General features: G+C 36.7%; 1 protein-coding gene across 6 annotated transcripts in view; it reads right to left on the bottom strand.

Moving 5' to 3' along the window:
- MYO9A (myosin IXA) overlaps window positions 1-16,914 on the bottom strand; it is a 270,682-nt gene that overhangs the window by 219,675 nt on the left and 34,093 nt on the right. For 5 of the 6 annotated variants that reach the window (XM_032622165.1, XM_032622167.1, XM_032622168.1 and 2 more), the window contains exon 2: window positions 2,031-2,944. In XM_032622165.1, coding sequence (XP_032478056.1) covers window positions 2,031-2,870 — 840 coding nt within the window. In that variant the 5' untranslated portion in view covers window positions 2,871-2,944. The remainder of the gene's footprint in view (window positions 1-2,030; window positions 2,945-16,914) is intronic. The other variant, XM_032622166.1, reaches the window with a different exon arrangement.

Genomic DNA, 16,914 nt, shown 5'->3' with positions numbered 1-16,914 from the left:
AGAATGTTTGTGTTTCAAGGGATATCAGTCTGTAATTTTCTTTTGTTGCGGTGTCTTTGTTTAATTTTGGTATCAGTGAAATATTTTGGGCCTTATAAAATTAGAAAGTGTTCCTCCCTCCTGTTCTATTTCTTGGAAGAATTTTTGAAGGATTTGTGTTAATTCTTCTTTAAATGTTTAGTAGAATTCATCAGTGAAGTCATCTGGTCCTGGGCAATTTTTTTTTTTTTTTGGAAGTTTTTGACTGCTAAGAAACAGACTCATAGACATAGAAAACAAACTTATGGTTACCAAAGGTTTGGGAAAGGGAGTGGAAGAGGGATAAATTAGGACTTTGGGATTAGCAGATACAAACTATATACTATATATAAAATAGATAAACAACAAGGTACTACTGTATAGTACAGGAAACTATATTTAATATCCTGTAATAAACCACATGGAAAAGAATGTGAAAAAGAATATGTATGTATATGTATAACTGAATCATTTTGCTGTACATCCAAAACTAACACAACATTGTAAATCAACTATACTTCAGTAAAAAAATTAAAAAATTTAAATTTTAAAAAAGAGAGGGTTAAACCTGGGAAAAATGTATATATATTTTCAAAACATGTCTGATAAAGGATCTGCACCCAGCATACACAAAGAACTCTCAAAACACAACAATAACAAGTTGGGCAATAGATTTTGACAGACACTTCACCAAGGAACATATATAGGTCGCAAATAAACACATGAAAAGGTGCTCACATCATTAGTTATTATAGAATGCAAATTAAAATCATGAGATACCATTGTATACCTATTTGAATGGCTAAAATTAGAAAGAATGACTATAACAAGGGTTAGCAGAGATATGGAATAACTGAAACTGTATATACTGTTTGGTGGGAATATAAAATAGTATGTAAAATTTATACATAAGTTCGGCAGTTTCTTAAAAAGTTAAACAGATACCTATCATATGACCCAGTCATTCCACTCCTAGCTATTTACCCAAGAGAAAAGACAGCGTATGTCCACACAAAAACTTGAATACTTTATGTGTTATAGCCAAAAAGTGGAAACAACGTATATGTCCATCAAAAGATGAATGAATAAACAAAGTGTGGTATATCCATACAATGGAATACTGTCTTAGCAAAAGGAATCAATTATTGACACACACACAAAATAATTAAACCAAGTAAGAGAAGTCAAACATAAAACAGTACATACTACATGATTCCATTTATATAAAATTATAGAATGTAGAGACTAACCTACAGTGACAGAAAGCACATAAGTGGTTTCTTATAGATGAGTGGGCTAGAAAGGGTGAGAAAGAGGCATTACAAAGGTATATGAGAACACTTTAGGGATAATGGATATGTTCAGTATCTTGACTGTGGTGGTGGTTTCATGGGTATATATCAATACATATGTCAAATTTATCCAATTGTACACTTTAAATATGTGCAATTATACCTCACAAAAATCTCTTTCAAAAAACAAGTAATATTACCTTTCCTTTCAGCTCTAAAACAAAAATAGTGTACTCTCTTTCCTTTCTACCCTTGATGGTATTACTTCTAAAACACAGAACTAAAAAATTTTTCCATATTCTCTGCATTTTCAAAAATGAACCCTTAGAATTTCAATCCTAGGCACAGATTTTAAGGCTGCAAAGATAAAAATATATTGACAAGACTATATTCCCCAACTACCTATTTCCACAATCCAATACAGACAGGAGTCCTGCCCCTGCTATTTCCCTTTACAGGGGGATATATCTGACTCCAATCAACTTTCCTTTGCATCCTTTGAAATGGCCCAAAGACATCCTTTGAAAAAAATATTGCCACTGTCACACCTTTCAATCTTCCACACTGCCTTTTTTTGGTTTCCTATCTTCCAGTTTTCCTTGGTAACTAAAAATGATGTCTATACTTCTATTTAGTTTCATTTCATTTTCTCACATCTAACAAATTTTAATTTTTTTAAAGATATGTTTAAGAGTAAGAAAAGTATTTCTACACACTTACCTCAAGTACTGGTCCAGCTCCAAGAATAATTTGTTCCACTCCACTGGCAAATCCTTTCTGACTGAGGGCAGTAAGGTGATGAATAAGAAAGTTTGTGCTTTGAGTCTTCCCAGAACCACTCTCTCCTGAAATCACGATGCACTGATTCCTTTTGCGCTGAAGCATGGCATGATAAGCTACATCAGCCACAGCATAAATGTGAGGCTCAAGTTTTCCCAACTGGTGGTTATCATACATTTTGACATATTTGGGGTTATAAATAGGAAGAAACTTGAATGGGTTAATAGCTATTAGAATACTGCCAACATAGGTGTAAATTTTTTCATGCTTAAAGCGATTTCGTAGGTTTTCTAAGAGAGTTTTCTCATTCAAATCAGGTAAGCTACATAAATCATCAAAGTCTTTTTGTTGAGGCTGTGGAAGAAAACCCCGTTCCATCATCCTGCGACGTTCTTCTGTTACCCGTAGCCATGACTGAAGACTACCATAATGGATTGATCCATCAAGGTTTTTTTCTCTCAGAAGAAAACGGTAGTCCTCTCCACTCAGGCGATTTTCCAGAGCCATTCGGGGCCACAACATCATTCGCTGAACTGGACAGTCTGTTGGATTGAGTATCCATTCTTCTCCACCAAATTCTTTTACCTCTGCTAGAACGTAACATTTTGTTTTGTCAAGATGAAGTCTGTTTATAAGAGAGTCAATCACCTCAGCAGCCGTGGAGTTTTTTCTGGCAGGAATTGGACAGTAGATTGTCCCTTCTGAAATTGTCCCAGGATATATACGTAATGTATGTTCATTATCCTCAAAGCGTCGTCTTCCTCCATCATTTATATTCATATTGGATCCTGTCCCATCAGCATGGATAGTATGTGTTTAAGACTGCACAAATCATTTTCGTGGCAAAAGAACTGCTGCAACATAAAAGATGTGAAACATTAAGAAGTCACATTACACAGTCACTGCTTTCTGAAGCTCAAAAAAAAGAGGCTTAACAATCAAGTTGATTACACCTTTTAGGACAAAAAATCCTAACTCTTCTCTTAGTATAAGAACCGTTCTTGAAGACAGTCTCGTTGAGATCACATAATATTTCATATTATTGTCCAAATCTGTACACTTCCCAAAACAGCCAAAATTTTTTCAGTCTTTTGTTATATTAATAATTCCAAACCCAAAGAGTAAAAATTAATTTGTCCTCTACTATCTTGAATGTTTCTAAGTTACCTGGGAATAGAATCAAGTTCTTTCTTTATATATGAAAAGAGCCTCACTGAAGACTGGCTTAAGGTGGACAGAACAGTCACACAAATTTTATCACCCCACACCCAAAAGCTCTTAAGGTTAAAGCAAAACCGAGAAAGAGTGCATCAATAGAGCAAAAATTTGTGAAATTAAAAACAGTAAGAAGATGAGATCAGATAAACAGAAGTTAAACTAGATGAAGTTATAGCCAAGAAAACAATGAGAGAAACCTGCTATAGAACAGACATATTTTCAAGGACTTCTGGACTCTGCCTCCCTTAAGGTGAAGACGTAATGGGAGCAACAAAATTGATCCTGCCCCTGGCTTGCTGAACAAAGCTGACAAAATTATACAACTAGGCACCATTACAAATTTTATTCAACCTTCCCTTTTCCTTCAATGCTGCCTTTTTATCTAACTTTATTTCATTTCTTACAAGTATTCTGCATACCCTCCAATTTTCTCAAACCCCACATATATCACACCTCTGAAAGAATGATTTCAACTTTTATACCTGAGAAAACAGTGATTTCTTTTAAATGACTTCTCCAACTCAAAATGTATTCCTATTTTCATCTCATCTCTGTTCTTCCATTTCTGTCTACAGAGAAAATGTTCCAGACCCTTCCCATTTCTTAGCATCTCCATCAGTATCTTGCCCCATCAAAAAACAGCTCCCAGGGCTTCCCTGGTGGCACAGTGGTTGAGAGTCCGCCTGCCGATGCAGGAGACACGGGTTCGTGCCCCGGTCCGGGAGGATCCCACATGCCGCGGAGCAGCTGGGCCCGTGAGCCATGGCCACTGGGCCTGCGCGTCCGGAGCCTGTGCTCCACAGCGGGAGGGGCCACAACAGTGAGAGGCCCGCGTACCGCAAAAAAAAAAAACAGCTCCCATATGCTATCCATCTTTACTTTTTCACTTATTGCATCCTTTAACATATAGATGCTGTTACTTTTTTAAAAAAGAAAAATACCTTCAGTTGCTTCTCTCAGACTACTACACTACTTTTGTCAAAGTCCTCTCTAATGAAGATACTCTGTTTACCTTTTTCCTAGATGATCTTTCAAAAGCAGAGAATACTATAGAACATATAAAAAGCAGCCATAAATCTACTACCCAAATTCACCGTTTGAAAACTGCTGTAATCACTCCAGATTATTTTATAAACAAACAAAATATTAGAGAGATAATTAAAGCTCCTTCCTTTGCTCTGCAGAGGTAACCATTATCCTGAGGTTGGTATTATTCCCATACATGCTTTTATATTTTTACTACATATGTGGGGCCCCATAAATTATAGATAGTATTGTTTCCAATTTTTAAGCTTTAAAAAAATTGCTATACCAAATAGTCTGCATCTCACTGTAACTTAACATTGTCTTTTCTATTTATAAATGCTGATACATGTAACGTTCATTAATTGCCAAGCAATATGACATGGTATGTTGGCTCATTAATTGTAAGAAATGTACCACTCTAGTGGGAGATGCTGATAATGGGTGAGGCTATGCATATGTGGGGGCAGGCAGGGGATGTACAGGAAATCTCTCTACTTTCCACTCAATTTTGCTGTGAACCTAACACTGTCCTAAAAAATAAAGTCTGTTTTTCAAAAACTCCCATTGTATGCTTATACTACAATTTATCAATCTACTATTAATTAAACCACAATTTATCAATCTACTACACTAAATCCTTCCATTGAACGCTTAAAATGTTTCCAGTATTACACTATTAAAGCAATGCTGCAATTCTCATACATGTCTCTTCATGTACCTTTGCTAGAATTTCTCTGGACTATAGACCTAAGAGTGAAATTGCTGAGTTTTAAGCACCTTCAACTTTACTAGATATTAACAAAATGCTCTCCAAAGCAGTTGTACCAACTGACTATTTCACAGCTGGTGTAGGAAGAGCTCATGTTTCTCTGCCTCCTTACCAAAAGTCAGTATTGTCAGACTTGAGTTTGTGCCAATATAAGAAATATAAAAAGGTATTTCATTACTTCAATTTGTATTTCCTTCATGACTAGTAAGGAGGGGCAACACTTATCCTATCATTTGCCATTGGGGCTATGATTGTTTATTCATTTTCCCCTTTTGACTTGTCTTTTCCTTATTAATTTGAATGATTTTTCATATATCCTGGATATTAATCAATTTCAGCTGAATGAGTGACAAATATCTCCTACCATTCTGTAGCTTATCTTTCTATTTTGTTCATGTTGCCTTTTGTTGTAGAGAAGTTTTATTTTTAATAAATTTATCAATATTTTACAGGTTATTATTTCTTTTTTAAGAAGCAACATTAACAACAATTGCAGTTAACTCTTATTATGTGCTTATCTGTACTAGTCATTTTTCTAAGCATTGCACATGGATTATTTAATCCTCACAATTCCTCCCTCAGGGTTGTTTTTATCATCATCATCCTCATTTTACAAATGAGAAAACACAGAAATTTTACAGAACTTGACCAAATGTAATAAAGTTGAGATTTGAAGCAGGCAGTCTGGCTCTAAAACCTACATACTATTATCTCCTGGTATCGTTTTTTAACATCCTCCTTTATCCTAAGGATATAAAGTTATTATCTTTTCTTCTAAAAGGCCTAAATTTTGCGTAGGTCTTTTAACGCATACAGAACTTATTTTCACGTATGCTGTGAGATAGGGCTTGTAATTATTTTCAAGTCAATTCAGATTAGCAAATGAACCAGCATCACAATGAAGAGTCTAATCTTTCCCCACTGGCTTATAATGCCACCTCTGTGATGTGGCAAATTCCAGATAAGTATCAATCTGTTCTGGGCTCTGTATTGTTTTCCACTAGTCTATTTATCCATCAATAAGCCTGTCTTACCTATTACTGCTCTATTATAAGTTTTGATATCTGGAGGGCATACACCTCAATTTGTTCCTCTTTAATGTTTCTTCGGTTATGTTCTATAAAAATTTTAAGATCAGCATATCAACTACAATGAAAAAAACTTTTGGCGTTTTGATGGACATTGCAATGATTTTACAGATTAATACTGGAAAAGACTGACTTCCCATTCATGAACACCATGTGTTATCTTTAATCACACTGTTTTCACTTCTAAGGTTTCTGTCATTTTCATACAGTGTTGGGTTTTTCTTAACATCTTTATTGGAGTATAATTGCTTTACAATGGTGTGTTAGTTTCTGCTTTACAACAAAGTGAATCAGTTATACATATACATATGTCCCCACAACTCTTCCCTCTTGCATCTCCCTCCCACCCTCCCCATCCCACCCCTCTAGGTGGTGACAAACCACCGAGCTGATCTCCCTGTGCTATGCAGCTGCTTCCCACTCGCTATCTAGTTTACGTTTGGTAGTGTATATATGTCCATGCCACTCTCTCACTTTGTCACAGCTTACCCTTCCCCCTCCCCATATCCTCAAGTCCATTCTCTAGCAGGTCTATGTCCTTATTCCCGTCTTACCCCTAGGTTCTTCATGACCTTTTTTTTTTCCTTAGATTCCATATATATGTGTTAGCATACGGTATTTGTTTTTTTCTTTCTGACTTACTCCACTCTGTATGTCATATAGTTTTTAGAGATACTACTCACTTACTTACCTCCTTGAAAATCCTAAATAATATATAATCTGATATTTTTCAGACTCATATTTTAATGTCATCAGCCTGAACTGCTCTTCTGATTGTTTTTATTTCATATGTTTCTCAGCATTAGATGACTTAATTTGTTTGAGAACTTAGCTTTAGAGGTGAACTTTTTGATGGAAGACTTTTGTTTTTCAAACCAGCATTTACTAAGAACCCACTATTTACTACTTTTTTTAAACAAAGCCACAATACCATTAATCACACCTTTAAAAATTAATATTTTTTAATACAACTGGTCAGTCAGTGTGTGATTTCCCCAGTTATCTCATAAATATTTTTCTTACAGTTGGCCTATTCAAATCAGGAGATCTGTCCTGCAGTAACAGTAAGAATATGCTCTAAGCTAGGAGGTTTCTAGCTGTAAAGCTGTGTTTGTGTTCCCCTGAATCCGTAGGTATAAAGCCTCGTATAAACTGTGGCTTCTGGCAATAGAAAGCAGCAAAGCTACTCCTTACAGTCATGCAGGCTGTGCTGTGTACTATTTCAGGAGATGCACTGCATAACTGTAGTCTGATCTATAAAGGTGAATAATATGGCAGCCCCAGGGGATTTCTCTGGCAGTGCAGTGGTTAAGAATCCATGCTCTCAATGCAGGAGACACAGGTTCGATACCTGGTCGGGGAATTAAGATCTCGCATGCCGCACGGCATGGCCAAAAAAAAAAAAAAAAAAAAGGCAGCCCATGGTTACCAACAGTGAGCCCAATTCCAATGACACTTCCACATTATCTCAGAGGCCAAAACCTCAGATGCTTTCCCTGCAAGCTCCCAGACATAAGCCCCAGTCACTGCTTTGTGTTCTATTCTCTTTCCAAAATAGAAATGGTTACTTTTTTGAGCCCCATTTATGTCAATTCAGTTTTCTCTTTTTGTTACTTTATCAGTCTTTGCTTTGTGTTTAGAAAGAAGGTGTTGCCTCACACCCATTTATGATAAAAACCCTCCAGAAAGTAAGCATAGAGGGAACTTTCCTCAACATAATAAAGGCCATATATGACAAGCCCACAGCAAACATCATCCTCAATGGTGAAAAACTGAAAGCATTTCCACTAAGATCAGGAACAAGACAAGGTTGCCCACTCTCACCACTCTTATTCAACATAGTTTTGGAAGTTTTAGCCACAGCAATCAGAGAAGAAAAGGAAATAAAAGGAATCCAAATCGGAAAAGAAGAAGTAAAGCTGTCACTGTTTGCAGATGACGTGATACTATACATCGAGAATCCTAAAGATGCTACCAGAAAACTACTAGAGCTAATCAATGAATTTGGTAAAGTAGCAGGATACAAAATTAATGCACAGAAATCTCTGGCATTCCTATATACTAATGATGAAAAATCTGAAAGTGAAATCAAGAAAACACTCTCATTTACCATTGCAACAAAAAGAATAAAATATCTAGGAATAAACCTACCTAAGGATACGAAAGACCTGTATGCAGAAAATTATAAGACACTGATGAAAGAAATTAAAGATGATACAAATAGATGGAGAGATATACCATGTTCTTGGATGGGAAGAATCAACATTGTGAAAATGACTCTACTACCCAAAGCAATCTACAGATTCAATGCAATCCCTATCAAACTACCACTGGCATTTTTCACAAAACTAGAACAAAAAATTTCGCAATTTGTATGGAAACACAAAAGACCCCGAATAGCCAAAGCAATCTTGAGAACGAAAAAAGGAGCTGGAGGAATCAGGCTCCCTGACTTCAGACTACACTACAAAGCAACAGTAATCAAGACAGTATGGTACTGGCACAAAAACAGAAAGATAGATCAGTGGAACAGGATAGAAAGCCCAGAGATAAACCCACGCACATATGGACACCTTACCTTTGATAAAGGAGGCAGGAATGTACAGTGGAGAAAGGACAGCCTCTTCAATAAATGGTGCTGGGAAAACTGGACAGGTACATGTAAAAGTATGAGATTAGATCACTCCCTAACACCATACACAAAAATAAGCTCAAAATGGATTAAAGACCTAAATGTAAGGCCAGAAACTATCAAACTTTTAGAGGAAAACATAGGAAGAACACTCTATGACATAAATCACAGCAAGATCCTTTCTGACCCACCTCCTAGAGTAATGGAAATAAAAACAAAAATAAACAAATGGGACCTAATGAAACTTCAAAGCTTTTGCACAGCAAAGGAAACCATAATCAAGACCAAAAGACAACCCTCAGAATGGGAGAAAACATTTGCAAATGAAGCAACTGACAAAGGATTAATCTCCAAAATTTACAAGCAGCTCATGCAGCTCAATAACAAAAAGACAAAAAACCCCATCCAAAAATGGGCAGAAGACCTAAATAGACATTTCTCCAAAGAAGATATACAGAATGCCAACAAACACATGAAAGAATGCTCAACATCATTAATCATTAGAGAAATGCAAATCAAAACTACAATGAGATATCATCTCACACCAGTCAGAATGGCCATCGTCAAAAAATCTAGAAACAATAAATGCTGGAGAGGGTGTGGAGAAAAGGGAACACTCTTGCACTGCTGGTGGGAATGTGAATTGGTTCAGCCACTATGGAGAACAGTATGGAGGTTCCTTAAAAAACTACAAATAGAATTACCATATGACCCAGCAATCCCACTACTGGGCATATACCCTGAGAAAACCAAAATTCAAAAAGAGTCATGTACCAAAATGTTCATTGCAGCTCTATTTACAATAGCCCGGAGATGGAAACAACCTAAGCGCCCATCATCAGATGAATGGATAAAGAAGATGTGGCACATATACACAATGGAATATTACTCAGCCTTAAAAAGAAATGAAATTGAGCTATTTGTAATGAGATGTATAGACCTAGAGTCTGTCATACAGAGTGAAGTAAGTCAGAAAGAAAAAGACACCGTATGCTAACACATATATATGGAATTTAAGGGAAAAAAATGTCATGAAGAACCTAGGGGTAAGACAGGAATAAAGACGCAGACCTACTGGAGAACGGACTTGAGGATATGGGGAGGGGGAAGGGTGAGTTTTGACATGGCGAGAGAGAGTCATGGACATATACACACTAATAAACGTAGTAAGGTAGATAGCTAGGGGGAAGCAGCCGCAGGCACAGGGATATTAGCTCGGGGCTTTGCGACAGCCTGGAGGGGTGGGATAGGGAGAGTGGGAGGGAGGGAGACGCAAGAGGGAAGACATATGGGAACATATGTATATGTATAGCTGATTCACTTTGTTATAAAGCAGAGACTAACACACCATTGTAAAGCAATTATACCCCAATAAAGATGTCTTAAAAAAAAAAAAAAAAGAAAGAAAGAAGGTGTTGCCTCAAAATATCACTCGCAGGGAATTCCCTGGCAGTCCAGTGGTTAGGACTCTGAGTTCCCAATGCAGGGGGCCCCAGTTCGATCCCTGATTGGGGAACTAAGATCCTGCAAGCTGCGCAGCATGGCCAAAAACATTTTTTTTGATTAAAAAAAAAAAAAATCACTCTTAAATATATCTTGACAGCAATCCGTGAGTGTTTATCAGAATCATCTAGGGAAATTTTAAAAATATACATTTCTAGGTCCAATAATGGTTCTGAGGTTGGGACAACTAGGCAATTCTTTTGTTGCTGGTCCAGAGAACAGCATTTGGGAATCAGTGGTCTATATATCCACTTTCCACTCCCTTACCACCCTTTCCACATAGCAAGCTACTGCCAGTGTTCTTTAAAAACGTCACCAATTACCATAAGGTTGCCAAATCCAGAGGTCTCTTCTCAAGCCTCATCTTAACACACCACACTGTAGTGTTTGACTAATGTGGCCATCTTCTCATTCTTAAAACTGCCCTCACATGACAATTCTTTTTCTTGTCATCTTCCTGATAGGTTGATTCTTTTTCTGAATCAATCTTACAGTTCCTCCTCCACTACCTCACTTTAAAGATAAAAATATTCTCCCAGTTTCTGGTCTCAACCCAGTGCTCATCTATCTAGATGATAACATCTAGTCCTCTATAATTTATACTGTTTCCTATTACCTATGGATGCTTTTGCACTACAGTGGCAGAACTGAGCAGTTATGACAGAGACCATATAGTCCACAAAGCCAAAAATGTCTATTATGTGGCCCTTAAAAGAAAACATTTGCCAACCCCTATTCTAGGATAACCACTAAAAAAAATAGGGAAAAAGTATAACTTCACAACTAGTAGAATGAAAATACGGCATGATAAAAAATAATCAATATAAAGGAGGGCAAGGGGGGCATTTAGAACAGATGGAGCAAATGGAAAGCATACTAAATATATAAGTACCTGTATTAAGTGTGAATGCTCCAGTTAAAAGACAAAGATTGCCAGAGCAGATTTTTAAAATCCACCTCTGTGCTGTTTTCAATAGATACACATGTATAATATGAGGATACAGAACCTGAAAGTTAAAAAAAAAATAATAAAGAAGATATACCATGTAAATTCTAGCCAAAAGCAAGTTGGGTATAATCAAAATAACTTCAAGCAAAATGGAAAAAGAAAGTTGAGTTAAATATCTCTAAGGCCCTTTATAGCCCTTACATACTGTAATACTAGGTTTACACCTGAGACAAAGGTCTCAGGACATCACTGGTGACCCTGAAAAGTAAAAAATAGAAAAGGACTGTAAGAAGTTAAACAGGAAGTGACAGATTGGCAAGTAGACTAGCAGGTGTTACTCATATCTGCTATAAAAGAAAGGAGAAGAAGTATGAGTGAAATGTTTATTAGGGGGCTTGGCAGCACACCTTTATGGTTATAAATAGAATCAAGCAGAGAAAAAGGAACTGAGAACTTAAAAAAATGAAGGTCTGATGAGCCAAGGTTCTTTGGTAAGCAAGACAAAATAAGATTTAGGTCAAAGGTAGACAGGTAACTCTCACAGAAAGAAAAAACACGTTTTCTGAAAGAATTTAAAAAAAAAAAAAAAGGATGGGTTGAGGAACAGCTTTTCAGATAAGATGTGACAAGAGTGCATGTTAGGGACTTCCCTGGCGCTCCAGTGGTTAAGACTTCACCTTCCAAAGCAGGGGATGGGGGTTTGATCCCTGGTTGGGGAGCTAAGATCCCACATGCCTCACGGCCAAAATACCAAAACATAAAACAGAAGCAATATTGTAACAAATTCAATATAAAGACAAAAAAAAAAGTACACGTTAGCTGATCTTTATCACTAGATAGGCTATAGGAGCCCAATTTTTTTTAATTTTTATTTTATTTATTTGGTTGTGCTGGGTCTTGGTTGCAGCAGGCGTGCTCCTTAGTTGCAGCAGGTGTGCTCCTTAGTTGCAGCTTGTAGGCTCCTTAGTTGCAGCATGCATGTGGGATCTAGTTCCCTGACCAGGGATCGAACCCAGGCTCCCTGCATTGGGAGCGTGGAGTCTTAACCACTGCGCCACCAGAGAAGTCCCAGCCCAATTTTAACCTATAGTACATCAATACCAACTAAAAGCCAAATTTGGTGCTGAAAGAAAAAACATCTTGTAGTATTTCAACTAAAGAAAGGGTGATGGAAAAAATGAGTCATCGTATGACACACTTTAGCATAGGTATACGGACATCTATTGGTTTAGTCTGTCCCGTAAGTAATCTATACCTTCTTCTGGTGAAAGTAATGTGTTTTCCTTTGAAGAATTCCTCCTCCTCCCTTGTCATATGACACAGTTTGAATGGACTGATCTCACCCCCCACTTAGTTGTGACCCAGGCCCAGCCAATCAGTTTATTCCATTCCCCCTAGTGACAGTGGCTGCTTACTGAGATTCCCTATTGGAAATTTGCTGTAACTATTAGGAAAGAAGCATTTTTTTTCGCTACTAGGGCTGCTAATCTAGAAAAATGTAAATCTAGAGCTATTGGCAGTCATCTTCTCTGAATGCATAGAAGAAGCCTCTCTGCAGTAAAAGAAATGAACTAACTCAACACACAGCAAAACCTTATCAACACTGAGCCACTGAATCCAGCTGTGCCTCAGATAAACTCAACCACTGAACCTCTTGTTAAGTGTGCCAATCAATTCCTTTTTATTCCCTGAGCCACTCTGAGTTGGGTTTTTCTGTTCTCTGTCAACAAAAGAACCCACTACAACAGGTTTAGTATAATATCCTTTGATAATATAGGCATCCCTTGTTATACAAATTCCTCATATCCAAAATCTCACAATCTAAACTCAGGAACCAAATATATTTGAATACACTTTTGGATACTTCCTTCACTATCATGCTATTTGCTATCCACTTGTATAACCAAATAAATTCAAATAAGGCAGTACCCCCCTGGACATCCAAATCCACTATCAAAACTGAAGAAGTAAACAGATTTAGATAGTGAAGGATACTTACAATGCCAACCATGCAGAAATATGGCAAGGGATGTACAATATAACGTCAAATGAAAAAACCATAAACTACAAAATTGTATATAAAAGTATACATATATATAAAATGAACCACAATATTAGGCTTTGGGGAAATCGTCAAATTTTCCTTTTATAGTGTTCACCAAATTAAGTTTGACATGCATTACTTCATTTGAGTTGAATAGCAATTCTCTGAGACAGGAAACAAACTATTACCTTTCAAAATAGAAAATTAAGGCTTAAAGAGCAAAAAAACAAAAATCTATAAAATTGATGATAAATATTTCAAATCAGCAAAGAAAAATGGATTACTCAATAATGATGTGGGGATAAAATGACTAATTTTAAAAATAAAATAAAACTATGCATATTAGGAATTACTGGCACTTATATAGCATCAGATATTGCTATATTTTTCATAAAGAAAATTATTTAATATTCTTTTTATGCCCTATCCCAAAGTAGTTATTTCAAAAGTACATGCTAACAGAGAAAAACAATGTGGTGAGACAGTTGCTGTGGTCAGTAGGGTGTGGTTCAGAATAGGCTAGCTTATGACATTCACTGGACTGAGTTAGAAGAGACTAATTATAGAGGAAAACTATGGTGAAGGAAACAGAGTTTGGAATACAGTTTCCTTTAAATCAGAAGTTCAGTAAAAAAAAGATAAAAAGAAATAACTAAAGATTTTTAATGCAGTGTTCTGTCTTTGTGCTAATAAAACTTAATTTTCAAAAAATATGCATTGTTGCTTTTACTTTTTTATCAAGTTCTCAAAGTTATTTTTCAAGAATAAAAAAGAAGTGTCCTTTCTCTTTATACTTGCTTTATCACAGGGATCTATTTATGAACGTTAGCAAGCAGGATCATATATTATCACTCAGTGACAAGAGGATTGGAAGGACAGAATCAGGCAAACGTATATCTGAAAAATAAAAATCCAGCTTTGTTACAGCTTCACTCAAAGCAAGAGCCTCACCAGTACATTTTGAAAGAAGAACATTCTACTATCAAGGTAGGGTCCATTTGAGAAAACATTACTGATTTGTGTACTGCTATAAATTTCATGGTGAGAGAGCTATTAAACATTTTGAACTTATTTTAGAAAAATGACTCTGGGAAAGTGGTACTCAAGAGCTAATATTCATGTTTCTTCAATTTTTAGTACTTACAACTGAAATGTTCTACAAATAAATATATTTATTACCATACTAATGTATAATCACATATGGACACACCTTGGAGATATTGCAGTTTTCGGTTCCAGACCACCACAATAAAGTGAATATCACAATAAAGCAAGTCACAAAGATTTTTTTGGTTTCCCGTTGCTATAAAAGTTATGTTTACGCTATACTATAATCTATTAAGTGTGCAACAGCATTATGTCTAAAAAATGTACAGACCTCAATTAAAAACTACTTTATTGCTAAAAAAAAGTGCTAACCATCACTGAAGCTTTCAGCAAGTTGTAATCTTTTTGCTGGTGGAGGGTCTTCCCTCAATGCTGATGGCTGCTGATCGATCACAGTGGTAGTTTCTGAAGGTTGGGGTGAATATGGCAACTTCTTAAAATAAGACAACAATGAGGTTTGCTGCATCGATTGACTTCCTTTCATGAACGATTTCTCTGTAGCATGCAATATCGTTTGATAGCATTTTACCCACAGAACTTCTTTCAAAATTGGAGTCAATCCTCTCAAATCCTGCCGCTGCTCTATCAACTAAGTTTATGTAATGTTTTGAATCCTCTGTTGTCATTTCAATAATCTTCACTGTATCTTCACCAGGAGTAGATTCCACCTCAAGAAACCACTTTCTTTTTGTTCATCCATAAGAAACAACTCCTCAGCCAATCAAGCTTCACCATGAAATTGCAGCAATTCAGTCACATCTTCAGATTCCACTTCTAATTCTAATTCTCTTGCTATTTCTACCACATCTGCAATTACTTCCTCTGTTGAAGAGCTGAACCTCTCAAAGTCATCCATGAGGGTTGGAATCTGATTCTTCCAAACTTCTGTGTTGACATCTTCTCATGAATCACAAATGGTCTCAATAGCATCTAGAATGCTGAATCATTTCCAGAAGGTTTTCAAATGACTTTTCCCAGAACCATCAGAGGAAATCACTATGACAGCTAGAGCCTTATGAAATGTTTTTCTTAAATAATAAGACTTGAAAGTCACAATTACACCTTGATCTGCAGAATGGACATTGTGTAGGGGGCATGAAAACAACATTAATCTCATACATCCCTATCAGAGCTCTTAGACGACCAGGTGCACTGTCAGTGAGCAGTAATATTTTGAAAAGAATCTTTTTTTCTGAGCAGGTCTCAACAGTGGGCTTAAAATATTCAGTAAGCCATGTTATAAACAGATGTGACAGCATCCAGCCTTTGTTGTTCCATTTTAGAGAACAGGCAGAGTAGATTTAGCATAATTCTCAAAGGCCCCAGGATTTCTGGAATGGTAAATAAGCACTGGGCTTCAACTTCAAGTCACCAGCTGCATTAACCCTTAACAAGAGTCAGCCTGTCCTTTGAAAACAGGCATTGACTTCTCCTCTCTAGCTATGAAAGTTCTAGATGGCATCTTCTTCCAATAGAAGGCTATTTCATCTACATTGAAAATCTATTGTTTAGCATAGCGACCTTCATTAATTACCTTAGCTAGATTTTCTGGATAACTTGGTGCAAATTCTACATGAGCACTTGCTGCTTTGCTTTGCACTTTTATGTTATGGAGACAGCTTCTTTTCTTAAACCTCATGAACCAACCTCTGCTAGCTTCAAACTTTTCTTCTGCTGCTTCCTCACCTCTCTTAGCCTTCATAGAATTGAAGAGAGTTAGGGCCTTGCTCTGGATTGGCCTTTGTTTTAAAGGAATTGTAACTGGTTTGATCTTCTATCCATACCACTAAAACTTTCTCCATATCAGCAATAATGCTATTTTGCTTTCTTATTTGTGATGTTTACTGGAGCAGCACTTTTAATTTCCTTCAAGAACTTTTCTTTTGCAATCGCAACTTGGCTAACTGGCACAAGAGGCTTAGCTTTCAGCCTATCTCAGCTTTTTGACATGCCTTCCTAGCTTAGCTTAGTCATTTCTAGCTCTTGATTTAAAGTGAGAGACGTGTGACCCTGCCTTTCACTTGAACACTTAGAAGCTACTGTAGGGTTATTAATTGGCGTAATTTCAGTATTTTTATATCTCAGGGAATCGGAAGGCCTGAGAGAGGAAAAGAGACGGGGGGAATGTCCAATCGGTGAAGCAGCCAGAACACATACAACATATGCCGATTAGTTCATTGTCTTGTGTGGGCATGGTTGTGGCACCCCAAAACAGTTACAATAGTGACATCAAAGATCACTGATCGCAGAGCACCATAACAAATACAGTAATAATGAAAGTTTGAAATATTGAGAGAATTACCAAAATGTGACTCAGAAACACAAAGTGAGCACATGCTGTTGGAAAAATGGTGCCAATAAACTTGCTTGAATGCAGTGGCCACTTCAATTTGTAAAAAACTCAGTATCTGGGAAGCACAATAAAGCACAGTGCCATGAAATTAGGTATGTATGGGTTTTCCCTGGTGGCACAGTGGTTGAGAGTCCG

This window comes from Phocoena sinus, chromosome 2 (genome assembly GCF_008692025.1).
Source record: "Phocoena sinus isolate mPhoSin1 chromosome 2, mPhoSin1.pri, whole genome shotgun sequence".
Taxonomy (NCBI): domain Eukaryota; kingdom Metazoa; phylum Chordata; class Mammalia; order Artiodactyla; family Phocoenidae; genus Phocoena; species Phocoena sinus.
This window is presented reverse-complemented; position numbering and strand designations above follow the sequence as displayed.